Source organism: Schistocerca americana, chromosome 11 (assembly GCF_021461395.2).
Source record: "Schistocerca americana isolate TAMUIC-IGC-003095 chromosome 11, iqSchAmer2.1, whole genome shotgun sequence".
NCBI lineage: Eukaryota > Metazoa > Arthropoda > Insecta > Orthoptera > Acrididae > Schistocerca > Schistocerca americana.
This window is the reverse complement of record NC_060129.1, coordinates 77,427,956-77,455,573: the sequence shown is the minus strand read 5'-3', so window position 1 is coordinate 77,455,573 and position 27,618 is coordinate 77,427,956. Positions and strand designations below refer to the sequence as shown.

The following is a 27,618-nucleotide window of genomic DNA, read 5'->3' as shown; positions in this document are numbered from 1 at the left end:
ACGAGTTAGGAAAACGCCCTCCATCCAGATGCAGTTAAACAGGGCGAGTAATTCACCCTGACAGTGCGCCGAGAGATGGCGAAGAAACTGGTTGTGAATTTGGTCTGGACCTGGAGAAGTATCGGGGAAAGCTGTAAGGGCACTTTGGAACTCCCATTCACCAAACAAGGTGTTGTACCATTCCCAATAGTGCGTGCGAAACAACAACTGCGTACGCTCAGCCTGCTCTTTAATGGCGCAGAATTCTGCGCTGTAGCCTGCTGTCGCCAAACTACGAGCGAAGTACTCTGTCAGATGTTCGGCAATGGCAATTGGGTCAGTACAAAGTGTACCCCGAACAGAAAGGTAAGGGACAGACGCACGATGGTGAAAGCCAAAAATGCGCCGAACCCATGACCACACCTGAGATGGGGAGGTGCGAGAACCCATGGTGGCAACATATCATTCCCAGCAGTCCTGTTTGCTCCGCAGGATTAACTGCCCATCCCGGGCCCGCAGCCGTTTAAAGGCAACCAGATGAGGGAAGGATGACGCCGGTGTCATTGCAGGGCTTGCTGGCGGTCCCGGATAATTTCTGCAATCTCTGGTGTCCACCAAGGGACTGACTTACGCCTTAGAGTACTTGAAGAACAGGGGACAGTTGCCTCGGCAGCAGAAACAATGGCCTGTGACCTCGTCCACTGCAAAATTAATGTCACCAGGAAGCGGAGCAATGGCCAAAGTAGCTGACGTGTAGGCTGCCCAAACAGCTCCACGAAGAGACCATCATGGCAGCTGGTCAGGGGGATGGGATTGAAGAAGAGAAACCAGGATAGGAAAGTGGTCGCTACCACAGAGGTCGTCATGGACCTGTGGTATGGAAGAAGACCTGGGCTACTAAGACAGAGGTCAATGGCCGAGTATGTGCCATAAGTCAAGCTAAAATATGTGGGAGCACCAGTGTTAAGGAGGCAAATGTCCTGCTGTGCCAAGAGAGCCTCAACATTCCTACCCTGGCGCGAGATCTGGGCCCCACCCCATAAATGGTGGTGGGCATTGAAGTTCCCCAAAAGGAGGAATGGCGGGGGGAGCTCGGCGAACAAGGCAGCTAGGTCAGCAAGAGGGACAATGTCATCCGGGGGAAGGTAGAGGGAACAGATGGTAAGCTCCAATCCTGCACGGATTCTAACAGCCACAGCCTCGAGAGCCGTGTGAAGTGGCACTGGAGCACTAGGAACAGTGGCAAGAACATAAACACAGACATCGCCAGGCACCCTGTCGTATTCTATGCGGTTCTTATAGTAACCCCGGTAGCCACAGAGGGAGGGGGTCCGCCGAACAGGAAACCAGGTTTCCTGTAGGGTCAGGCCAATGGCAGGGAAGCGGTACAAAAGCTGTTTCAACTCAGCAAGGTGGTGGAAAAAACCACGGCAATTCCATTGAAGGATAATGGTATCCGACCGTGAAGACATGAAAGAACCTGGGGGGGGGGGGGGGGGGGGGGGGAGATAGATCACACTTTCGAAGCACTCGCCGCCACCGATTGTGAAGTAGCCTGATCAACTTCCATAGGAGCTGCGGGTCAAGCAACATCTAGCTCCTGAGTGGATGCTAGATGCCCATCATCATCTTCAGGTGCAGTGGTGAACTCCTTTTCTCTCTCTATGTCCTCCTCTTTTTGCTTTTTCTTCTTTTTGGTAGGGTCCCATTTGTCCTTCAGTTTATCAGGCTGAGTGGGCTTTTCCGACCCAGTCTCATGGACTGGCCTGGAAGCCCTACGGCTCTCAGGTGGTGGCTTTATCAGCCAATGACTGACATCTGGAGGGGCAGTAACGGTGGAAGGGAGGGCACCAAGCGATCCCTTCCGCACGAGGGGAGCCGGAGGAGGTGGGCACTTCTCCAGCTCAGAGGTAGGGACTGCAGTCCCCAAGGAAGGCGAGGTTGTTACTCTCGATGTTGGAAACAGGGGAGCAACGGAAGAGGGTGTTCCCCCAAATACCAGGGGCGGGGGGGGGGGGGGGGGGCAGGCATAGGCGGCTGGGCTGGAGGGCTCACAAAAAGCGGCTGAGCTTGGTGGCTCATCGCCAGGGATGGCGACATCGAAGCTGTTGCAGCATACGTCGATGAAATGAGCACAGGGTGAAGTTGGTCATACTTGCGTTTAGCCTCCATGTAAGTGAGCCTGTCCAAGGTCTTATACTCCATAATCTTCCATTCTTTTTGATAAACCGCGCAGTCTGACAAGCAAGGTGAATGTTTCTGTCTGCAGTTGACACAAACAGGGGGTGGTGGACATGGGACGCTGGGGTGGGAGGCACGTCCACAATCCCGACAGGTAGAGTTGGCGTCACATCTCAATGACATGTGCCCAAACCTCCAGCACTTATAGCAGCGCATGGGAGGAGGGACGTAAGGCTTAACATCACATCGATATATCACCACCTTCACCTTCGCGCGCAGGGTGTCACCCTCGAAAGCCAAGACGAAGGCGCCGGTGGCGACCCTACTATCTTTAGGTTCCCTGAAGACACGTCGTACAAAGTGGACACCGCGGCGTTCCAGATTTGCACGGAGCTCGTCGTCAGACTGCAACAACAGGTCACGATGAAAAATAAGTCCTTGAACCATACTGAGGCTCTTATGAGGCGTAATGGAGACTGCAACATCACCGAGTTTGTCACAAGCAAGCAATGGCCATGACTGTGCTGGGGATGCTGTCTGTATGAGGACTGCTCCAGACCTCATTTTAGACATGCCCTCAGCTTCTCCAAACTTGTCCTCTACATTTTCCACAAAAAAATGAGGCTTTACGGTCAGAAATGAGTCTACATCTGTTCAGTTGCAAACCAGAAATTGAGGAGAATACGTCTCACCAGGTAATTTAGACCGCCGTTCCTCCCCTGGTGTGGGCAGGGAAGGGAACGATTGGGGGTCATACACTAAAACATTGAAATTTCCTTTCTTAGAGACTCGTGCTTGTGCACTATTCGTATTTCTTTTCATGGTGGTCCCACGAGCAGCTAGGGAAAGGAATGTCCACCCAGACAGAGCCCCACTTGTCTGGGTAAGCCTAATACAACCGGGGGCGGCAGGTTCCCCAGAGGTCGCCCGCTAGCAACAGTTCTACCTCAACAGTCATTCGTCTCCTCAGCGCGCAGCACACCTTGAGATTGAGGTTTCTTTTTATAGAGGTTTATACAATCCTCATGACCCATGCAGTTAAAGCCAAGATCCCCGGGCTCTGTACCGTACCTTACGGTGGGCGTTGAAGCACGCTCAGAGCTTACGGTATTGAGGACTGGTGGCGCTTCCAGTCACCAGCTAAGGGACCCCGGGATCGCAAAGCCCGTACCAAGCAACTAAATGCTGAGCCCCTGAGGGGAATCTGAGGTTTTTTTTTTTGTGGTTTTAGGGCGCACAACCTCAATGGTCATTAGCGCCCAGACTACGTTAGCAATGCACCGCGAGGCACAAGTTTAAAACAGCAACTAAAAGGGAAAACACGATAAAAGATCGACAGGCATAGGATTAAAAAAACGGCATAATCAAATGTCCCTAGACAGGTGTGTGAAGTTGATAAAATGAAGAACGCGAGCAGCTGCTCCTGGGTCATCCGCTAAAATGGCATCGAGAGTACATGGCAGGCCAAGATCAAGACACAGTGTAGTAAAATCCGGACAGGACGTTAAAATGTGGCGGACCATCAGCAATTGCCCACATGGGCAGAACGGCACCGGCGCAGACATCAGCAGATGGCGATGGCTGAACCGGCAGTGTCCAATTCATAACCGGGCCAAAACTACCTCCTCCCGCCGAGAAGGGCGTGAGGAGGACGTCCAAGCCACGGGAAGAGGTTTCAAGGCCCGAAGCTTGATGTCCGTAAGTGCAGCCCAATCGGCATGCCACAGCGATAAAATGCGCCAACAAATGACCCTGCTACAATCTGATGAAGGGACACAACAAGAAGCTGTCCGAGGCTGGAGGACCGCAGCCTTGGCCGTGGCATCTGCAGCTTCGTTCCCAGGGATACCGACATGGCCAGGAACCCACATAAAGCTAACCGGGGAACCGTCGTCCACCAGCTGCTGAAGAGAGCGTTGGATCCGGTGCACAAAAGGGTGAACTGGATACAGATCACTGAGGCTCTGGATGGCGCTCAGGGAATCGGAGCAGATGACATAAGCAGAATGTCGGTGGCGGCAGATATAAAGAACAGCCTGGTAGAGGGCAAAGAGCTCAGCTGTGAAGACCGAACAATGGCCATGGAGCCGGTATTTGAAACTTTGCGCCCCGACAATAAAAGAACAACCGCCCCCGTCATTGGTCTTAGAGCCATCTGTATAAATGAAGGTCATATTAACGAACTTCGAACGAAGTTTGACAAAACGGGAGTGGTATACCGAACCGGGAGTAACCTCCTTTGAGAGCGAGCTGAGGTCAAGGTGAACACGAACCTGAGCCTGGAGCCAAGGTGGCGTGTGGCTCTCGCCCACTCTAAAGGTTGCAGGGAGTGAAAAATCAAGGTGTTAAAGGAGGCGACAAAAGCGAACTCCAGGGGGTAGCAGGGCAGAGACATACAACCCGTATTGATGATTGAGAGAGTCGTCAAAAAAGGAACGATAAGACGGGTGGTCGGGCATTGACAGTAGCCGACAGGCATACCGACAAAGCAGTATATCGTGCCAGTAGGTCAGTGGCAATTCACCAGCTTCAGCATGAAGACTCTCGATGGGACTAGTATAAAATGCTCCGATCGCGAGACGTAAACCCCGATGTTGTATGGAGTTGAGGCGGCGTAAGATGGACGGCCGTGCAGAGGAGTATATGAAGCTCCCATAATCCAGCTTTGAGCGGACGATCGACCGATATAGGCGAAGTTGGACGGTTTGATCCGCTCCCCACAACATGCCACTGAGAACACGGAGGACATTTAGAGAACGGGTACAACGGGCAGCCAAATAAAACACATGTGGAGACCAGCTAAGTTTCCTGTCAAATGTAAGACCTAAAAATTTTGTTGTCTCCACAAATGGGAGAGCAACGGGACAGAGTCGTAAGGACGGTGGGAGAAACTCATTGTAGCGCCAGAAGTTAATACAGACCGTCTCTCGGCAAAAAAACGGAAGCCATTGGTGACAGTCCAGGAGTAAAGATGGTCAAGAGAACGCTGAAGACAGCGCTCCAGGGAACATGTACGCTGCGCGCTGCAATAGATGGTAAAATCGTCCACGAAAAGGGAGCCTGATACATCAGCTGGGAGGCAATCCATTATTGGATTGATCGCTATGGCGAAGAGAGCGACGCTCAAAACTGAGCCCTGTGGCACCCCATTCTCCTGGCGAAAGGTGTCTGACAGGACAGAACCCACACGTACCCTGAACTGTCGATCCATTAAAAAGGAACAAATAAAAAGAGGGAGGCGACCACGAAGGCCCCATGTATGCATGTTGCGGAGAATGCCCGCCCTCCAACAGGTGTCGTAAGCCTTCTCCAAATCAAAGAACACAGATGCGGTCAGGCGCTTCCGCAAGAAGTTATTCATAATGAAGGTCGACAAGGTAACCAGATGGTCAACAGCAGAGCGGCGCCTACGAAATCCACATTGTACATTGGTCAGTAGGCGTTGAGATTTGAGCAGCCAAACCAAACGAGAGTTAACCATTCGCTCCATCACCTTACAGACACAGCTGGTAAGCGAGATGGGTCGATAACTGGAAGGCAAGTGCTTGTCCTTCCCCGGCTTAGGAATCGGTACAACAATAGACTCGCGCCAGCATGCAGGAACATGTCCCTCAATCCAGATGCGATTATAAGTACGAAGAAGGAAACCTTTACCCACAACAGAAAGGTTCTTCAGCATCTGAATATGAATATAATCAGGCCCTGGAGCAGAGGACCGTGACCGGGCAAGTGCATTTTCGAGTTCCCGCATGGTGAAAGGGGCATTATAACTTTCACGATTCAAGGAGCGGAAGTTAGGTGGCCTAGCCTCCTCTGCCTCTTTTCTGGGAAGGAAGGCAGGGTGGTAATGAGCGGAGCTCGAAACGTCTGCAAAAAAGCGGCCGAAGGCATTGGAGACATCCTCAGGGGCCACAAGGACGCCATTCGCGACCGTCAAGCCAGAAACTGGTGAGTGGACCTTAGTGCCAGATAGCCGGCGCAGGCTACCCCAGACAACAGAAGGAGTAAAACTGTTGAAGGTGCTTGTGAAAGCAGCCCAGCTGGCTTTCTTGCTTTCTTTAATAATACGACGGCACTGTGCACGTAATCGTTTATAAGTGATACAATGTGCCACTGTAGGGTGGCGTTTAAAGGTGCGTAAAGCACGTCGACAAGCACGTAAAGCATCTCTACATGCTGCGGTCCACCAGGGGACCGGTACGCGACGTGGAGAAGAAGTAGTGTGAGGGATGGAATATTCAGCAGCAGTGAAAATGACTTCCGTGAGGTGTGCGACCTGACTATTGCAGCTTGTGAAGGTTTGATCCTGAAAGGTCGCCCTGGAAGAGAAGAGCCCCCAGTCTGCTTTGGATGTGTTCCAACCAGTTGAGCACAGAGAGGGGGTATGGTGCAGGAGATGGATGACACATGGGAAGTGGTCGCTCGAATATGTATCAGAAAGGGCATACAACTCAAACCGGCGTGCAAGTTGGGTAGTACATATAGAGAGGTCTAAATGGGAATTGGTGTGAGATGTGTCCGAAAGAAAAGTAGGGGCGCCAGTATTGAGGCAGACAAGATTGAGCTGGTTGAAAAGGTCTGCTAACAGGAAGCCACTCGGGCAGGATGCTGTAGAGCCCCAAAGGGGATGGTGGGCATTGAAGTCTCCAGTTAACAAAAATGGTGCAGGTAGCTGAGCAATAATTTGCATCATGTCTGCCCTGGTACCGGCAGACGACAATGGAGTGTAAACGGTACAAATGGAAAATGGAAAAGTGGGGAGAGTAATTCGGATGGCAACTGCCTGTAGGCCGGTGTGCAATGTGATGGGATCATAGTAAATATCATCCCGGACCAGCGATATAACCCCTCCATGAGCCGGAATACCTACCACAGGGGGTAGGTCAAAACGCACAGAGGTGTAGTGTGCCAAGGCAATGTGATTGCATGGGCGTAGCTTCGTTTCCTGGAGGGCTACGACGAGCAGACGGTGCAAGCGGAGCAGCAACTTCAATCCTCTCGGTTGGAGCGAATGCTGCGACTATTCCAGCGAATAAGTGCCATCATGATAGGAAAAGGAAGATGAAAGAAGGGGTCACCTCGAAGGCCGCTGAGGGACAGGCTTCGAGCGAGCACTGCCACCGCTATCAGTAGGCGGACAGTCATCATCCATTGGTTCTATAGGTTCATCGGCCATCTCGTTAAGATGGCCGGGAGGAGGAGCTTCCTCCGCCGGTGGATGGCTGGATGTTTGGCTACCAGCGGCGCGGCCAGGCGAAACGGATGACGGCCTGGGGCGGCAACCGCTGGGTGGCACAGGAGAAGAAATGCGCTGCGGCGGAGGAGAACTGTGCTTCCTATGAGCCTTCTTGGCATGTTGTTTAGTGGAAGTACTGGTCGACGGCTGGGAGTTCGAGGTACGTAGGAAGTCTGCACGGGACGGTTCCTTCTTGAAGGCCCGTGCATCTGACTTCTGGGTCTTGGTCTTAGCAGAAGCTGATGAAGGTGCTTGTGTCTGAGGGGTGACGGGAGGAAGAGGAGACATCGACTGCGCGATCTTAGCACTGGCCGAATGGACGACCATGGAGCTGAAGGTCAGATCGCATGTCTGTGTCGCCACCTCCCTGGTAGTCCGAGGAGAGGCGAGGACAGTACTGTATTTTCCCGCTGGGAGCAGCGTGGGCTTCCTACTAGCAAATAGCTTGCGAGCAGCCTTGGTGGACACTTTCTCTTTGACCCGAATTTCTTGGATACAGCGTTCTTCCTTGAAGATGGGACAGTCGCGGGAGGACGCTGCATGGTCATCCTGACAGTTCACACAACGAGGAGAAGGAGGTGGACAGTCACCCTCATGGGCATCCCTGCCACAAGTCACACATTTAGCCGCATTGGAACAAGACTGGCGAGTGTGATTAAAATGCTGACACTGGTAGCAGCGCGTAGGTGTCAGGACATAGGGGCGAACAGAAATAACCTGTTGGCCCGCTTTGATACGCGACGGCAGCTGAACACTATCAAAGGTCAAGAAAAGTGTCCGGGTCGGTACAAGGTCATTGTTGACCTTTTTCATGACCCTATGGACAGCCGTCACGCCCTGCTCAGCGAGGTAAGACTGAATCTCCTCGTCAGTCAATCCGTGGAGTGATCGAGTATATACCACACCACGAGACGAATTCAAAGTGCGGTGAGCCTCCACCCGGACAGGGAACGTGTACAGGAGTGTGGCCCAAAGCAGTTTTTGTGCCCGAAAGGCGCTCTCAGTTTCTAGTAACAAGGTACCATTACGTAACCAGGTACACGACTTGACAGATCCAGCTATGGCATCTACGCCCTTCTGGATAACGAAAGGGTTGACAGAGGAAAAATCCTTGCCGTCCTCAGATCGAGAAACTATGAGGAACTGTGGGGCAGGCGGTAGTACTTTTGTCACTGGTGGCTGGTCAAGTTTCCGTTTTTGGGCAGAAGTCGAGAGAGATGGAGTGAAATCCATTGCGGAGGATTCCCCCATGATTGCCAGCGTCTCCGATGGCGCGCTCCTTCCTTGTGGGGACCCTCTCAGAGGGCACTCCTGCCTTAGGTGAATGTTTACACCTCAGGTCACACCTCCCGAGAAACAGACGGAGGGACCAATCGGCATGGTCAGAAGGTATCAGCTCGGGCAATCACCCTTCCCTGGGCCTGGCCTTTACCAGGGGGTACGTGCGTGCCTTACTTGTCTACCCAGGGCGGGGAATTATGCGTTACCCCGTCACCGGCTATGCATGCGAACACGTGGGTCGGCCTTCAGGCGCACACAGGGAGGAAGGAAGAAGAGGAAAAAGAAGAGAGAGAGGGAGAGAGAGGACAGACTGTCTCAAACACCGAGGCGGAGACCAGAGAGGGCAAGGAGAAGAAGGCAAGGGAAAGAGTAAGGAAGACAGTGAGATGGAGAAGGACAAAGTAAGGAACCAACCAAAGGAAGGAAGAAACGAGAAGAAGTGAAAAACCAAAATGACCGCAAATATAGGTCGTAGAACCGTCCGTCTCCGGATGCAGGCGCTAACCACCCCCTTGAGGGGGAGGGACTGCTTTTAGTCGCCTCTTACAACAGGCAGGAATACCTCGGGCCTATTCTAATCCCCGGACCCGCAGGAGGGTAATCTGAGTTGCTCAGGTAGTGTAGCACGAGATGTCTCAGTTTACAGTGACATCAGAGCCTATACTGTTTAGACTCGTGCACTTTCACAGTTGCTCTGGAAACTTTATTTCTGATTTTATGACATCTACTGTTCAAGATTTAATTCATTATTTAAAGCATTTTCTGCTATCAATATTTGATGCCTGATTTAAAGTATTATTATTAATTCCTGTTTGATCTGTTTTTTAACCTTCCCGAGATTAACTAGTATACTATTCAGGCTTTACTGCTACTGAGGTTTACTGTACAGTTTAACTAGCTGCTCCTATAATCTTATTTTGCAGCAACTAAGGTAGCTGCTGTTATCTTGAAGACGTAAAAAACATTGTCTTGAATCTTTTGTGTTACTGTATTTTAAGTGAATCTATATTTTTAAATAAATGGCATTTAGCACTGTTATTGCAACAAATAATGTTCAATGCCCACTCACCCAGCCCTTCCTCATCCAAACTCAATAAGTGGGAAGTACCACACAGACCAGATTCATGATTTCCTGTCAGAAAGGTCACAGTATGTAGTAATTGCAGGAAATCTTCAAGAAATACAGGTGTCATATCCATCATTCCCCAATGAATTGTTATAGGCCTTCTGTGGTTCCTAATCTACATAAATGATTTAGGAGACAATCTGCTGTCATTTACCATCTAGTAAAGGCATTAGAAGATCAAAATCGATTTCAAAATGACACACATATCTGTATGGTGCAAAGTGGCAATTGTCTCTGAATAACGAAAAATGTGAGGTCATCCAGCTGAGGATGAAAAGAATTCCATGAAATTTTGGTTACACAACAAATCAGACAAATTTAAGTTTACAAATGAACTAGATACATAGGAATTACAACTACACACCACTTAAATTGGAATTATCACATACACTATCTAGTGGCGAAGGCAAACCAAAGACTGTGTTTTATTGGCAGAACACTTACTAAATGCAACAGGTCCACTACAGAGACTATCTACTTTATGCTTGTTCATCCTTAGCTGGAATCTTGGTACGCTGCATGGGACCCTCAGCAGATAGAACTGACAGAGGACACTTAGAAAGTCCTGAGGAGGGCAGCTCCTTTTGTATCGTCACTAAATAGGAGACAGAGTGTCATGGGTATGACAAGTAATTTGAGCTGGCAACCATTAAAATAAAGGCATTTTTCATTGTGGTATAATGTTTTAATGAAATTTTGATCATCAACTTCCTCCTCTGAATGTGAAAATGTTGTCACCATACTACATGGCATAGAGCTCTTACATTAAGATTTAAGAGTTTATTTTTACACACACACTGTTAGGCAGTGAAACAGTATAGAAATAGTCTGAAGTTGGTTTGAAGAACCCTCTGCCAGGCATGGAAGTGTAATTGTAGAGTAGTCATGTAGAGGTAGAATTCTAGTCACAACTTGGGAGTCAACTGTTCAAAGATTTGTTGCATATTCAGAATTGTATACTGATTCTTATGAAGAACCAGATGTGGCAGATGACACACATCTAGAAGGCATACTACAAGAATGTGAATGTTGATCTGATAATTCCTATACTGTTTATCACTACAGAAATTTTACATGAAAAAGGTTTAAAAACTAATTTTTATGGGAACTGTGAATGTGGCAATGAAAGTGTAGAAGTTAAAGTGATCTTTCTGAAATCCATACTTGCACACCAAATGCTGGACACTGTGGCCGAGAGGTTCTAGGCACTTCAATCCGGAACCGCGCTGCTGCTACGGTGGCAGGTTCGAATCCTGCCTTGGGCATGGATGTGTGTGATGTCCTTAGGATAGTTAGGTTTAAGTCGTTCTAAGTCTAGGGTACTGATGACCTCACATGTTGGGTCCTATAGTGCTTAGAGCCATTTGAACAACACCAAGTGAAAGTGACAATTCTTCTGTCAAACATGACTATGTTTTAAGACTAACAAATGAACCAATGGTTATTCCACAAACCAATCTGTTTAAAACTGGGACCTGCAACTATCTTAATTTTTAATCGCAAAAAGTAACACAAAAATTGAAAAAAGTAAAAATAAAACATTGATTTTTCGAATGTTCATAATTTATGTATAGCTTAGTTTTGTAGAGTACCATAAACTGCATTAAGTACAGGGTGTACACAAAGTCCAAGAACATTTTCAATTATTTATTGCACAAGAACCAAACATTGTACAGATATCATACGTCATTTTAAAGAGAAATCCTGAAAGATTTTTTCACGTATACCACCACAACATAGTTTAGTAATTAGCCGATATTCAGCATTAGTCGCAAACATGCCGAGTTCAGGTGTGGAGCGTGCTTTCTGTGTGTTGGAGTTCAACAAAAACAAGTGTGCTACAAGTTGTTTAACTGATGTTTAGAACCAAGTATGGTACAAAGCTTCCAACAAAGAAGGCCATTTACCACTGGCGGTTTGCTTTTGCCCAGCAAAGAAAAGCGGACGTTCCAGTGTGAGTGAAGTGAATGTAGAGCACGTGCGAGAGACACTCATAAGGAGTCCAAGGAAATGGGTGCATCATGCATCCCGTGAACTCGAAATGGCTCCATTGCCAGTGTGGAAAGTCCTGCTACAAAAGCTGTCTATGACACCATTCAAATGTGGAGCTAGAGCAGAAGCTCAATGACGATGACAAAGACAAGTGTTTTGAATTTTGTTCGCAGTTGCAACATTGAATTTGAGCGTGATTCCCCAAAGGTAAATGTTTTTTGTGCCTTGTCACGTTGAAAACTGCATGGGCCATTCTTGTTCACCGAGAGCACTGTCACTGAATATTCCTACTTGGATATGTTGCAACAATGGCTGATGCCTCAAATGCAATCAAACTCTCCGTTCATCTTTTAGCAGGATGGGGCTCCACCCCATTTTCATCGTGAAGTTTGTGGATTCCTGAACACACAGCTGCCGCATCTATGGATCGGCTGTGCTAGAGAAGGGGACAGCTGTTTCATGAAATGGTCTCCCCGATCACCAGATCTCACTCCGTGTGACTCTTTTCTGTGGGGACACATCAAAGATCTGGTGTATTTGCTCTGGGAGAGGATACAGCAAGCGACTGCCACAGTTGACAATGCCACGCTCGGATGGGTATGGCAAGAATTCTATTACCATATTGACACCTGCCAGATCACTAATGGTTCGCATATCGAACGTTTGAAAAAAAACTTTCAGAGTTTCTCTTTAAAATGCAATATGTATGACATCTGTACAATGTTTAGTTCTCGTGCAACAAATAACTGAAATGTTCCCAGACTTCATTTACACCCTGTATTTGCATAGGTCTTGTACAGAATCAAAAGAGTGCCAAACAGAATTTGAGTCTTCACTTAAAACTTCCGGATTGATAGGCCGTGGTCTATGTATAAAACTCTCCCCTGACATTTTGTCTCCAACTACGGGAGACATCCTCTGAGGTAAAGCACTGACTTCACCTCTGAGGACGTCTCCCGCAGTCGGAGGAAATGTCAGGAGAGAGCTTTATACATAGACCATGGCCTATCAGCCCGGAAGTTTTAAGTGAAGACAGTACCAGCCATGAAAGCCATTGTATGATCAGTTTTTAATACACTGCCCAAGAAAAGAAATGACACACCCAGAATACATGGTCAAGTGTCAACTAAAACTTTGTACAAACACACACACACACACACACACACACACACAAACACACACCACTGGCAGGTATGTAATTGATGTAAATTTGTCTGTGAGACAGGCAGAATGGTCACCCTAGGCCTAGTATAATATACGAGGCCTGCCTAAGAAGTATCCGACCTTTGGCCAGAAATAATATTTCTGATACCTGTCGGGGTTGGGACTCTAATCCCAGATCACGTAAGAAACACACTGACCGTCCTTACGGCGGAACAGGATACCGTAAAAATAGTTTTCCCGTCGGTCAATGCTAACTGACCTGTCCATGTCACGGAATTGGCAACGCTGTATCTTCGGTGACGTGAATGACGCTGATTTGTGTTCAGCTAGAGCGCTGCGCGCGAATTGCATTCGTCACACAGCTGACTGGAGACCATGATCGGCTATGGTTTTTCCCGAGTTGTCAATCGAAGAATGTAGATTACCACCTGTCATTCTACAAACCAAGTTTATTTCTACTGTAGGGATACTTCTCATAATCATATGCGAAATGAAGTAAATGGAAATCAACACACAAATAATTCTCTATTTAAATGCAGACTGTATTGCAGTCGCATAGGTTTTACACTCGCCTTCCATGCCGTCTCTTTCCTCGTTGTTATACAGCTCTTCTGATACGGATTAGGTGGTAAAAAAAGATCTCCACATGCAGGTTAACACTAGAAAATTTTCAAAATCTTCTCAACGTCTTTGAAATATAATTCGTTAATTTACTGACACATATTGCACTGAGCAGTGGGTTTCGCGTCCTGACGTTACCGACATAATTATTTTCCTACGCCATTTGTTTGCTTTATCAAAACCAGCGGGCAAAATAATCTTATCTCAGTATCAAAGATTTACATCGTAGCTGTAACTAGAAGTCTGCGCGGACAGGAAAAATGCCGCCGTCCGTATGTGCACCGCATCCACAAGATCATTATCCACATCTGCCAAGTTGCTTATCCGCATTCTGAGATATTAACGTTTTGTAAATCAGTTTAACCCACCTCTGCTCTGATAAGAGACTTGTGCCTGGCCTGAATTTTTGTCTGCTGATGTCCGCACTCGGTTGTGATGCGAATTAAGGCTTGACGTATTTCAGTGACAGTCATTTCAAATTTAAATTCTTTTACTTTGCATGTAACTTATCGTAAATGATATAAGAGTGGCACAAAACGATGAATTTTGGATTGTTGTTGAAAGGGCGCCGCAAACGCGGTAATATACAAATGAAAGCGTGTTTTTCGAGCATATTTTGGCGGTGTCAACTTTGAAGAGCCACAGACAGCAAACCATAATTATGTTAAAAATTTACTTTGTACAGTTTAACAATAACTCGCAAATATTCGCAACAGACGTACGCTTTTATCTGCAACGCAGTTACTACTAGGGATATCCGCACTCGCGCAGACCTGTTACTATAAGTAGTGTTGTTTTCCAGTGAAAGCTGTGTGAGGATTATTAGCGCACAGATAAAAAAATTAAAATAGGCAGCGTCTATAGTTTGCATGCTATGCTCGTTCTCTTCTATTCTCTTCCCTTCATTCCAGTATAAACGCTTGTTCACACGTATAAACGAATGGCAGTGAACATTGGCGAATTATCTATGAATACTTATTTGCAGCAGTGTAAACGATGTTTTACACTCGTTCACATCGTTCGCTCTAGTATATACCAGGATTTAGAGGGACCGATGACCTAGCAGTTAGATGATCGCTATTATTCATTTATTCCACTGTTGCGATTTCAGCTCTAGAACCATTTTAAAGTGCCAAGGGAAAGGTCTTGTAAGGTAATGCTTCTTAAATTGTTTACCAAATGTTACCACACTATGCTTTGCATTTTGTTATCCATATCTTATATTGGTTTCAGTTTTCACATTACACACAAAGATGCCTCTACAGCCAAAATTACGATAGTGAAGTGAGTAAACAGTTTAAAAAAGTCCAAATCGCAGCAAAGATTTCATTTAAAAATTATATGATATGATTCTTGTACAGGAAGGGTTGCCATGTTATATCAGAATATAAGATCGACAAAATTTAGATAGGATCGAATGCTTAGGGCTCTTTATCAATTCTTACTCGTAACTAATTTATTGATTTACCTGAATTTAAAATCCACTCGCATAACCTTTCTTTATCTTTGACAGGAAATCTGAACATTTTTAGTTCAGGATTTGTTCGTCTACTCCTTCTACAGTCGATATACTCGCAGGCCCATGGCATGACGACTCGTTTCACTACCACCGGTATGTCAGAAACAGCTGTACTTCACAGACGCCAAATAGTGGAAAGCTGCACGCGTTCGGCCGATGTTGCCACATATTTCACAGAACGGAGTGCCATCTAGTGGTTGATTCCACAAGTAAGGGTGTGACGCTGTTGCCGCCTGGTGGCCGTTCTCTGACAAGGGTTGCCTGCTAGACCATGCGATCGGGCAATCTGTTTCTTACGTGATCTGGGCTCTAATCCACTTCAAAGTAGGCCACTTATGCTTGCACACACTTAGCCCTCTAATCCTTCCACTGCTGGAAACACCTCTGGAAGTCTTCTTTTGGAATAGTGTTCAGCTCCGTCGCCATGTTACTCATTCTCTCTTTTCTACTCTCAAAAGGGCATCCTTTCAGTGGCATCTTCAATTTTGGAAACAACTAAAATTTGCAAGGAGCTATGTCTGGAGAGTAGGGAGGCTGGTGAACAGCTGTGACCAAGATATTTTGGATCAAGTGGGATGAATGTGCAGGGCAGCTGTTGTGATGCAGTTGCCAGTTTTTCACCAGCCACATATCTGGTCTTTTGCGCCAAACTGCATCATGGAGAACATCATGATAGTAATCCTTTGTCACTGTTCATCCTTCCGGTGTCTATTTGTGATGCACAATTCCATGGACATCAAAGAAGGCAGTCAGCACCATTTCGATTTTGCTTCGCACCTGCTGCACTTTCTTTGGCCCTGAAGACTCGGGATGCTTCCATTGCAATGGCTGTCTTTTTGTTTCTGGATGGTACCTGTACACCCATGACTCATCTCCAGTTATCATGGCGTTCAGAAACCCAGTATCAGTGTTGGTGGTGTCCACAAGATCCTGTGCAATGTCAAAACGGAAGTCTTTTTGTTCCAGCAACAACAACTTTGGCACGAATTTCACAGCCACTCAGTGCATGTTCAAATCATGCAAAATTGCATGTCCAGAATCTTTACTCACTCCAACCTCTTGGGCAATATCCCACACAGTCAATCGACGATCTACCATCACCAAATTTTGCACCCTCTCGACAACAGCTGCACTCCAAACAGTTTGAGGCCTGCCAGAATGCTGGTCACACTCTGCTGATGTGCGGCCGTATTTGAATCGGTTGAACCACTCCTTAATTTGTGTTACACCCATCACATCTTCTCCGAACACCTGCTGAATCTTACAAATTGTTTCACTTCAAGAATCACCAAGCTATCAACAAAATTTGATGCAGTATCTTTGCTCAACACTTTCCATCATTTTGAGAGAATTGGTAATCCAACGAACACGTAGTGTAGCATCTCGCTCGGCAACTGACGTGCTGGAAGGCGGGGACCAAATTAATGCATGCATATAAAGGTCTCTTCCTTTACTGTGTCCAGTGGCGCTGTGCTATCGTCTCTGTTTTGTGCAGGAAAATCAAAGGTTGGATACTTTTTAGACACTCCTTATAAGGAGTGTGAACAGTGTCAGATGTTGAGTGCACTGTGAAGGAAACCAAGATGTTTTGCACGCTTGCGAGACTGTGTTATCAGCACCTGACAATTAGGAAGCTGTTTCACTGCAGGTGCCCATTTGGTCAGCTGATTCAGTTGTGCAGCAGTATCCAGATTTGTGGGGCTCTCACGTATGAGGACAGGCATACTCATCATGAAGGTTCTGTTCAACCACATACCACCACTGCAAGGGAGGATCGCTGCATTACACACAAAGCACATTTTAGTCTCTTCACAACTGTGCCCACCATCTGAGAAAAAGTTATAGGCTCCCTGTAACATTCTGTCATCCTGAACCACTGTTCGGAAACTAGCAGCAGCCGGACTAGGAAATTACTATACTATGGGTACGCTGCCATTAACACCACAACAGAAATCACTGGGTTTCGAAGTGTTGCCTTGACTTGGAAGCACGGCCTGCTGGAATGCCTGGGAAGAGATCACGTTCTTCCAATGTTTTTGACTGGCACAATAGTGTTACTCCTGACATCATTACGTGCACAGCCATCATGTGTGACTTCAAGTCATGTCTGATAGTGACTGGAAGAACTATGATGGCATAAAAGTACGAGGGTGGTTTGAAAAGTTCTCGGAACAGAATAGAAAAAAATACTTACAAGACCGAAACTTTTTTTTATTTTTCAATGTAGTCTCCTTGCAGATTAATGCACTTGGTTCAACGATATTTCAGTACCTTGATCCCATCTCGAAAAAGAGTTGCCTCCAGGCATGTAAAATAGTTGTTAACTATGGCTAACAATTCTTTATTTGAAGTGAATCTTTGTCCATCAAGAAAAATTTTCAGTTTTGGGAAGAGATGAAAGTTTTGACAGAGCCATATCGGGTGAATAAGGTGGGTGTGGCAACAATTCATACATTAGTTCGTGTAATTTTGTCATGGCGATGGCACACAGGGAGCGCATCAACAGTCGTGGCACCAATCTTGCAGATAATTTTTTCGTTTATAATTCTTCAGTTAATATGTGATATACCCTTTCAAATGACATCTGGCAAGCGTGAGCAATTTCACGCACTTTCAATCGGCAGATCCTCTGTGACCATTTTGTGCACTTTTGCAATGATTTCTGGAGGAAATCTTAGCCGACCAATGCGCGGATCATCATCTAAATCCTCTTCACCAAATTTAAATTCATCTGTCCACTTGGCAACAGTCGAATATGAAGGAGCAGAGTCCCCCAATGTATTCTGGAAATCAGCATGAATGTCCTTTGCTTTCATACTTTTCTTTACGAAGTACTAAATCATTGCTCGAATCTCAATTTTTTTGTATCTTCACAAATCACTATGTGGGAACAACAACAGAGCCACATCACTGCCACAGCTCTCTTCCAAGAACAGCGATGCAGCACATGTTTACAGGCAGCACTCCAATTAATATCACGTGAACTACTCGTTGCACTAGTGCTGACCTCTCATGGTGATTTGAGCACTTTTCAAACCACCCTCGTACATCAGAAATGTTCTGTGCCTTCACGCATTACTTCTCATGCGACAGTGTAGTGGTACTATTTTTCAACAGGAAAATGCTCAAGATATGGCATGCCTCTAAGGCTGTTTGTCTGATGTTGAGGTACTCCTGCGGCCAGAAAGATTCCCAAATCTGACCACCGTAAATGAAGAGTGGAACCAGCTTGTATGTCAACTCTTTCCCAATACCAGTATCAACATTACCTACAACCAGTTACATAAAATAGTTGTGGATCAGCTTGCCTCAGGAGCACCTGCAATCACTTTATGGAACTCTTTCCAACCAACTCAGTGTAAGCATGCAACCCAGAGAAAGTACATCATTATGATAAGTGACCTCATATCACCAATTTCTTTGTAAATTTGACTTGATACTATAATCACTGAAATAATTTAACATACCATAAACCTGTGAAGTCTCATTTTGTTTCTTCCTCCCCTTCTGGGCAACATTTCAAGTTTTAGGTAAGTTACTGAATGGCTGAAGTATTTCATTCTTCATGAATTTGAATTTTAATGGTAGGTTTTTAATGCCAATAAATTCTTGGAATTTTTAGAATCCGTACATTCTTGTGTGGTGCAAGGTACTTTTCATAATCTATATGGAACCTTTAATTTTCTGGCTGAAATACAATGTAAAACCAAATTTCTTTCATGGATTATATTTAATTCTGTTCAGACAAGTGTCTGAATGCAATATTAGTCATTTAGGAAAGAAAATGTTAACGTACTGAGTAGTGAAAAATGAGTGACTATACGACATGGCTCTTTAATCGAACAAATTTCCCTTGTGATTCAATTGACCCATAACGACTCAAATCTTTTGTACCCCTATGCATTTTCACTGCTAGACTATAACCATGCTACCTATACCAATTATTTTAAATAATAATATTGAATAGTCTTAAATGAGTCAGTCATTTCTACAATGAAACAAATTTCTTAACTAATTAAGAGGCCCTGCTAATCCTTTCATGCCTTTTCTTTATGCAAAATAAATTTTTCTTGAATGCTTCCACCATTTACTGGTAACGCGTGACATTTTAAATCATAGTCTGGGCCATTCATCATAATGGTCCACAGAGAATCAAAAGAAAATATTCTTTCAGAACAAAATTAATTATCTTTTGCTGTGTAACTAGCTCAACACACATCTGATCCACACATTCTATATACAATATTTTGAGATACAGTGGCACATAGATCCTCTGAACCCCTCAACATGACTCATATTCTTTTACAGCAGAAATTAAGACTCATCTCACATTAACTCACCCAAATCTCATTTAGGAATTTAAATATTTTTGAGAAAATATAAAATTCTCTATAAACTTAATGATTAAAGAAATTATTAGCTATCTTTGTGACAAGTATTGGCAAACTAATTTAGTCATTCAACATTTCACATATATGCGCAAGTACAATGAGTTGAAACTGAAGTATCAAGGATGATTTAGAACACACAAATATTGTAACGTTTAACAAATTTCCCACCCATTAAGAATCTTGGCATAAACTTACATATATCAAAGATTCACTGAAAAGGTAAAAAAGTCCAACGTATTCTTCTCAATTGCATTAATCAGAAGTTATTGAAAATAGGAATATTTCATAAACAACCTACACCATCAGAATTTATACATCTACTAAATGTGAATGCAAGGCATCCATCACATATAAAATGTTTGGTACCAAAAAGGGTTGCTGAGAATAGGTTTACACATATTGTTAAAAGTCCTGCTCAGATTCTAATCATAACTGTCAGCAAATAATAGATCACAATCCAAGTCAAGTTTAATAGTACAAGAATAGTGGAAAATTATTAAGGGCACTTAGTCCAAGAAAACTCTCAATATATGCCTAATTCCTTGCAATACATCCTTTACATTAAACAACCAAAGGCATTTTTCCTCACTCTATATGCAATAAATCAGAGATGTGAATGCTTACAATATTCTCAGTTTCATCCACATGCAAATTTGGTTCAGGATCCTCTTTGATAAAGTCAGTGGGGCAGGAGTTCCCCTCTGGATCTTCAAGAACCTGAAAAAAAAAAAAAAAGGAAACAATCTCTCAATTAAAGCTGCTCTCCTGATATGGATCTCAATATTTCTTTCTTGTGAATCTCATCCATTCTTTCTAAGATTCTGATCACTTATGCTCAAATACATTTAGAAACATAATTTATTGAGCTGCTTGTATAACAACACACATTCCCATGATTTCAACTTGTGCTGAACTGCACTACAAAGATCCAGTTCTTTTTGCTATGCAGCATACTTTACAGCACTTACTGATCTTTACCTTTATGTGCTGACCTAATAGTTTGCCGCCTCCATCACCTCGTCATTTACCACAACTTCTGTTCCATATTTAATGAACTCGCCTACTATGTGCTGTCCGAGTTTGCAAAATTAACAAATTCTCATGCTCACAGCTCTGGGTCGAATGTATTTTGGCTTACAAGACATTCTCTGACAACATTACATTGTCATTTCAGCTGTTTCCTTTGATTTCTCCTTCTGTCCAGACATCACCAGAACCTTCCACTGGACCAAAGATACTGGAGATTTAGAGCTCAAGCTTCATCATCATCTGGGTTTAAGACTCTAGGAGTCAGTTGTATAAATCAACACTGGGAATGTAACTGCATTATATGCCTTGATTTCAGTTTTTTTGGGATAGCGTGTGATGTCAATTGTTGTTGTACTTGCAAGGTTATGGATGAACGAGGGTTGCCCAGAAAGTAATGCACCACATTTTCTTTCTCAGCCAAAACATATGCTACATATGCAAAACATTATGTATGCATAATCTGAAGTCTCCTGAGTGAGCACGCCAAATTTCCATCACTTCCATCAGACAGTTTCAAAATGGCATATGTAGGTGATGTACATTACAAGCAGCGTGCCTTCATTGAATTGCTCACTGCAGAGGAAGAAACTATGGGGAATATTCAACAACGCTTGCGCAAAGTCTATGGAGCATCTGCTGTAGACAAAAGTACAGTTAGTAGCTGGGCATGAAGAGTGAGGTTGTCAGAAGGCGGTTTGGTGGAGCTCCACGAATTGCAGCTGTCGGGAGACCAACAACTGTCACACCTGACATGTTGTAGTGGGCTGATTTCATTTGTGAGGACAAACACATTACAACTCAGCACTTTGAGGACAATGAGGTGGCGAGTCACATAGTGAAGCACTGCATCCACCATCAGGACAAGGACTGATACCGACAGGACACCGAGGCCCTTGTCTCGTACTGGAGGAGGCCTTAGAATGAGATGGAGATTACGTGGAAAAATAGGGTGTGTAGATAAAATACCATTCTCTTGTGTGCATAATCCTCATTCTGTTCAATTAAGAAAAAAATTGCAGTACATTACTTTCTGGAATGCTCCATTGTTTTATATGCAGCTGTATGTTGCACCCATATTTAAAAATTTTCCTAGGCTCAAAAATAAAATTCTCAGCTTGCAGTGAAGCAGTCTGCACTAGACCTCTCGAAAGAATCAAAAAACTATTATGTATGTTTTCTCAAGATTACTGTCCAGGTCAGCTCCATCTGTCCTATTGGCTACAAACCTCACTATTACCATCATCCCATCTCTGGACTTTGCCATGGCTGTATAAAATTGTCCTGTGTTCAGCTCCTGTATTTGCCAGTAAAGTTACCACCTTTGCTGTTTCTTCTAATTTATTAATTAATATGATGAATATTCTTGGACAAGCGACATAAGCTTGTCATCAACCTGTGCATGCACAGAAACTTTTCACTATAAATATTTTAGGTATTACCTCGCCAATCTGTCCGCTACAGACCAGTAACATGGTCAGAATGCAAAAAAAGTTGTTTATCATAGGAACCCTTTTACTGACCCATAACATCTTAGTACAACTTTAATTTTCTACTGGAAGTGCTGTCTGAAATAGTGTTCACTGTTAAAACAGAAGCAAAACACAAAGAGAATGTAGATACACTAAAAAATCTTACCTACAGTCTAAAATACATCTGTATTGTACAGTAAGATAGTGTTACCATGAATGAAAATTTAACAACTTGAATTATTTTGAACATGGCTGCACAACAGCAATGGTTACAGAACAGCAGGGATAAACCACAGCCAACCTGCTGCAATAAATGGTGGATTTCAAACAACCTTTACCCTGGTTTTGACAGATTTAAACCCATCTTCTTCAGAAGAACAAACAAACTTCACATTAGTAATTCATCCAGTAAAAGCTGTCTCTACATTACATGTATCGGCAACAGTTTGCATATCCATATGTAAAGATTAAGGGCCCTAGAATCAAGGGTTTCTCAAATCAGTAAAACCAAACACTTAAAATAACACACCACATTAGTAACTAGCAGTAGGGTCTGCATGTAGCAACTAATATGGTCTTATTTTAAGTGTGTGGGATATACTGGCCATTGCCAATACAGACAGAATGTGGAGACAGCTTTTACTGAATGAAGTATTATTCTGATGTTTTTTTTTTCCTTATGAAGAAGACAGATTTAAAGATTATTTGAAACCCATCATTTATTGCAACTGGTTGGCTTCCTTTTATTCTTGCAGTTTAACATCTGCACATACCTTATTACAGTACTGCACTGACACACAACTAATTTCCACTTAACTGATTACAACATGAGAACTCATATGACAAAAAATGTTCTGTTCTTTAGCAGGATGAAAAAGTCTGTAATGTTCTTTTGCTCAGCAGATGACAAGCTTGATTTTGCTGCACTGTTCTGCCATTTCCTATCCACAAAATGTGAGATATATTGAAGAGCTTATTACATGCTTTTCTAGCACCTGTATATGATTATTGATCTGAACCAAGCTGCACGTTCATTGTCTTCATCATCTTCCTCATTCTCATCAGTTGCTTGAGTTGCAGTATCAATCATTTTGTCATCAGTTAATTCTTCTTCTGTTGTGCAGTCAACTTCAGCTGTACTGATCCACTCAGACTAGTGACCTCAACATATGGTTGTAAAGACTGCAAATCTCTAAGAACTGCTGGTGTTTCTACGTATTGACTTTCATCACTTGTTGCACGTGCTGTTTCACCTTAATTCTCTTCACTTGTTTCTTTCATTCATTTTTTGACAAGATTTTTCAAATATTGATGCCAGTATTTCCTCCCAAGCTTTGGAAATTGTACAGTTTAAATCTTTTGCATGTATTGATTTCATAGCTTTAAACAAGCTGCTACCTTGTTGTATCCTTTCTAAAATTGATCCAGTGAATTTTCAATGGTATCACCTCTTCAGCCACTCAGTGACACCCTCATCCACGAGTTGGATTAGATATGTTAAACTGTCAGGTAGAAAAAGTTTTACTACTTCTTTTTCACATTCATCTTCGTATGGATGAGATGTCACATTGTCAAGTATCAATCTAACATGTTGAGGGAGGGTTTTTTTATTTTTATTTTTTTCATTCTGTAATGGTAGGGATAAACTAATCATAAAACCTTTTCTTAGAGAGGCTGTATTCCATCCATGCTGACTTTTGGTTACCACGATACACAGGTAGTGATGTCATATCACTGTTCTTGAGCGCCCTTGGTTTTTTTTCCTCTTCCAATTACAAACAATGGCATTTTGTGGCTTCCATTAGCATTACTACAGAGATCAATAGTTATTCTATCTTTTGCAAGTTATTCATGTATTACAGACTCATTTTGTGCAGCAACAGATCTTGTAGGGAGCATTTTGTAGTTTAAGCCACACTCATCAATGTTATACATTTAGCAAGGTATCAGCTTTTGATGTTTAATAATTTTTTCAAATTTTGGAACAAATTCATTGACAGCTGTTTTGTCAGCAGACAGTTTCATACCAAAAATAATTACATTTCAAATGCCATTCCACTGATGTTACAGTTACAGGCTGTTACAGACTTTGCATTTCCAATATTTCCTCCTAATCTTTCATACAAAATCAATATACCGGGTGATCAAAAAGTCAATATAAATTTGAAAACTGAATAAATCACGGAATAATGTAGATAGAGAGGTACAAATTGACACACATGCTTGGAATGACTTGGGGTTTTATTAGAACAAAAAAACTGATCAGAATAGCAATAATTAGCATAGCAAAGTAAGACAAAGCATAGATGATGTTCTTTACAGGAAATGCTGAATATGTCCATCATTCCTCACCAATAGCTGTAGTCGAGGAATAATGTTGTTAACAGCACTGTAAGGCACGTCCGGAGTTATGGTGAGGCATTGGTGTCGGATGTTGTCTTTCAGCATCCCTCGAGATGTCGGTCGATCATGATAAACTTGCAACTTCCGGTAACCCCAAAGCCAATAATCGCACGGATTGAGGTCTGGGGACCTGGGAGGCCAAGCATGATGAAAGTGGCAGCTGAGCATACGATAATCACCAAACAACATGCGCAAGAGATCTTCACTCATCTAGCAATATCGGGTGGAGCGTCATCCTGCATAAACATCGTACGTTCCAGTGGGTGTTTATCAGCCAGACTGGGGATGATGTGATTCTGTAACATATCGGCGTATCTCTCACCTGTCGTACCTCTCACCTGTCACGGTAGCACTTACAAAACCAGAATCACGCATTTCCTCAAAGAAAAAAAGGCCCGATAACGGTAGATGTGGTAAATCCAACCCACACTGTGACTTTCTCGCCGTGCAATGGAGTTTCCACGACAGTTCTAGGATTTTCGGTAGCCCAAATTCTGCAGTTGTGGGCATTGACAGACCCTCGGAGCGTGAAATGAGCTTCGTTGGTCCACAACACGTTACTCAGCCAATTGTCATCTTCCGCCATCTTTTGAAATGCACACACCGCAAATGCCCTCTACTTCACTAAAACGCCAGGTAACAGTTCATGATGCTGATGGCTTTTCTACAGATAGCATCAGAGGGTACGCCTAAGTGCCAACCAAACAGTAGTGTATGGAATGCTGGTGCGACTGCACGAGCGCTGACTTCCCTGTGCGTGGACGAACCCTCTACAGTCTCCAGTTCTTCCTGAACTGTCTCAGCAGCATTACGCCTTGTGCTCGGTTGGCCACTATGGGGTCTATCGACTAAACAACCCGTGGATTCGAACTTCGAAATCATTCTCGCCACAGCTGCATTTGTCAATGGACCTTTACCCATTCGAATCCCCTTCCTATAGCAATAGGACCGTAACGCTGAACAAGCACATTCCCCATTCTGATAATACAGCTTCATTAAATGCGCCTTTTCAAGTAACATCAATTTGCTGCGACTGCTGGCGCATCTGATTCTCTCTCTCATTACAGCTCCTTTTATACACGATTGTCATGTGCAGTCACTGACTTTGTGCTGTCCAGTGCCATCTGTCAGACATTTTGTGAACTTCTTTTTGTTTTTTGTTCTCATAAAACCCCATGTCATTCCAACCATTTGTGTAAATTTTTACCTCTCTATTTACATCATTCCGTGGTTTATTAAGTTCTCAAATTTATACTGACTTTTTGATCAGCCAGTATTTTCTTTTACAATTAGTCCACACAACAGAGTTTTGTTTTCTTCTCTCCTGCTCAAACTATACCCACAAAGCATCACCTAGAATTTCACTTTTGGTGTTATTCAAAGTCTTTCTCATTTTCAGTTCACTCTTCTCATCAATCGTCACTGTGTCACTTTCATAAATTTTTCTATTTTTTTCCATTCTTCAACTGTTGTTTTGTCATCCCCTCATTTGCAGTTTTTTAAAGAGACACTTCTTTAGCAAACCTTCTAAATCCTATCAGTTTCTCTGCTAAAGACAGCATCACATGTTTACGTTTAGTTGATGCTATAATTTAATTTTACATACTTCGATATGTAAAAAAAACATTACATACTTCGATATGTAAAAAAAAACATGGTCACTAATTTATAAAATGAATTCAAAGTAACACTTACTGATCAGGTAAGAAACAAGTTATTTCATACTAAAACTGATCGAATTACTGCATCTATCAATGGTCACCTGCCTACTGATCCACATCACAGAACTAACTGTAGTGACAGACGGGGTATGCACACAAAAACCAGAAATGGCATGGTCAGACTAAGTGGGGAATTGAACTATCCGAGGTCACATTAGCTAGGTTCTACTGTATCACCTTACCGTTGTTTCTTACCACCCTCTCACTAAGTACACTACCTTCCTTGATTTCCAACACTCCCCCACACTGTTGAATGATCGATGTCTGATTACTGTCCACTCTTGTAAAATCTACAAATATTGGAGACATGGGTTATTTCAATTCCTGGAACATCTCCAAGATGTGTTTCACACTAAATATGTAATTTACAGTCTATATCCCTGCCTACAACAAATTATGCCACATGCTCATCCCTGAGACCTGTCATTCAAGTCACATCTTAACCATGCAAGCCACTTTATTGTATATTATAGAGTGTGCTTCTGGCACCATTACAAATATTTCCCACTTCCCAACAAGAGAGATACAACTATAAAAACATCTAAAGATTTCAGATGTTTTTGTGTAGTTCAAGTGCTTGGGAAGAAGAAGTGTTGGAAAGCATCTTTATGGGTTCTACAGCCTCTGGTTTCGCCATCGCAGTCATTTTGCGAGGCATATATTAGAATAAATGTTACAATTTCAGACTCTTCTTACTGTGTCCTTTGGAAATGGACCTATGACACATGCTTCTCAAGGAAAAAAGTAAATAAATAAATTACTTACAGTTTTGAGCCTCTCTCATGACACTGTATCATGATTTTCTGCTATGCACTACATAACAATTAACTGTACTTCATTTACAGATCCTGTTTGACATGGGTAACATTAATATTTGTATTTTTTGCCCTCTTCTGTATCTGTATCAAATTCAATGCCCTGAATTATTTGTTGGATGTATTCCTACCTCTGTCTTCCCCTTAAGTTTTGTCGTCTACAGCTGTCTCCAATATCAAGGAAGTTACTCCCCAATGTCTTAACATGAGTCCTATCATCCTGCCCTTCTTCTCAGTACTTTTCGAATTAATGGAAGGAAACAGTCTTGAGTTCCAAGTTGTTACCAGCAGTCTAGCTAGCATAATGACTGTGTGTAGGGGGTTAAAAAGAATGGGTTACAACAGTTGAGCATATCCTCATAAGCTACCCATTTCTGTAGTCAGTGGTAAGCAATGTTCGTGGTGGTATAAAGAATGATGCCTCTGGGCCATGCGTGACTAAATAAGTGATTTGGACTGATTAATCATGCTATATGCTGCAGCAATCCAATGGAATGCTTTGGGTTTGGTGAATGCCTGGAGAATGTCACCTCCCATCATGTGTAGTGCCAACTGTGAAGTATGGAGAACAGGTAGTTACAGTATAGGGCTGTACTTTGTGGCTGGTGCGTGCTTCTCTTATTGCACCTAAGAAAATGCTAAATGTGGAATGATACGAACATGTTTTACCGTTCTGTGTGCTGAATACAGT

At 43.7% G+C, this 27,618-nt stretch overlaps 1 protein-coding gene across 8 annotated transcripts in view; it reads right to left on the bottom strand.

Moving 5' to 3' along the window:
- LOC124553577 (zinc finger protein 724-like) overlaps positions 1-27,618 on the bottom strand; it is a 79,400-nt gene that overhangs the window by 21,856 nt on the left and 29,926 nt on the right. For 6 of the 8 annotated variants that reach the window (XM_047127423.1, XM_047127429.1, XM_047127428.1 and 3 more), the window contains one exon: positions 20,115-20,207. The exons of 1 other annotated variant lie outside the window; for it this stretch is intronic. In XM_047127423.1, coding sequence (XP_046983379.1) covers positions 20,115-20,207 — 93 coding nt within the window. Of the gene's footprint in view, positions 1-18,690; positions 18,788-20,114; positions 20,208-27,618 lie in introns of those variants that run through there. One more of the 8 variants, XM_047127430.1, reaches the window with a different exon arrangement.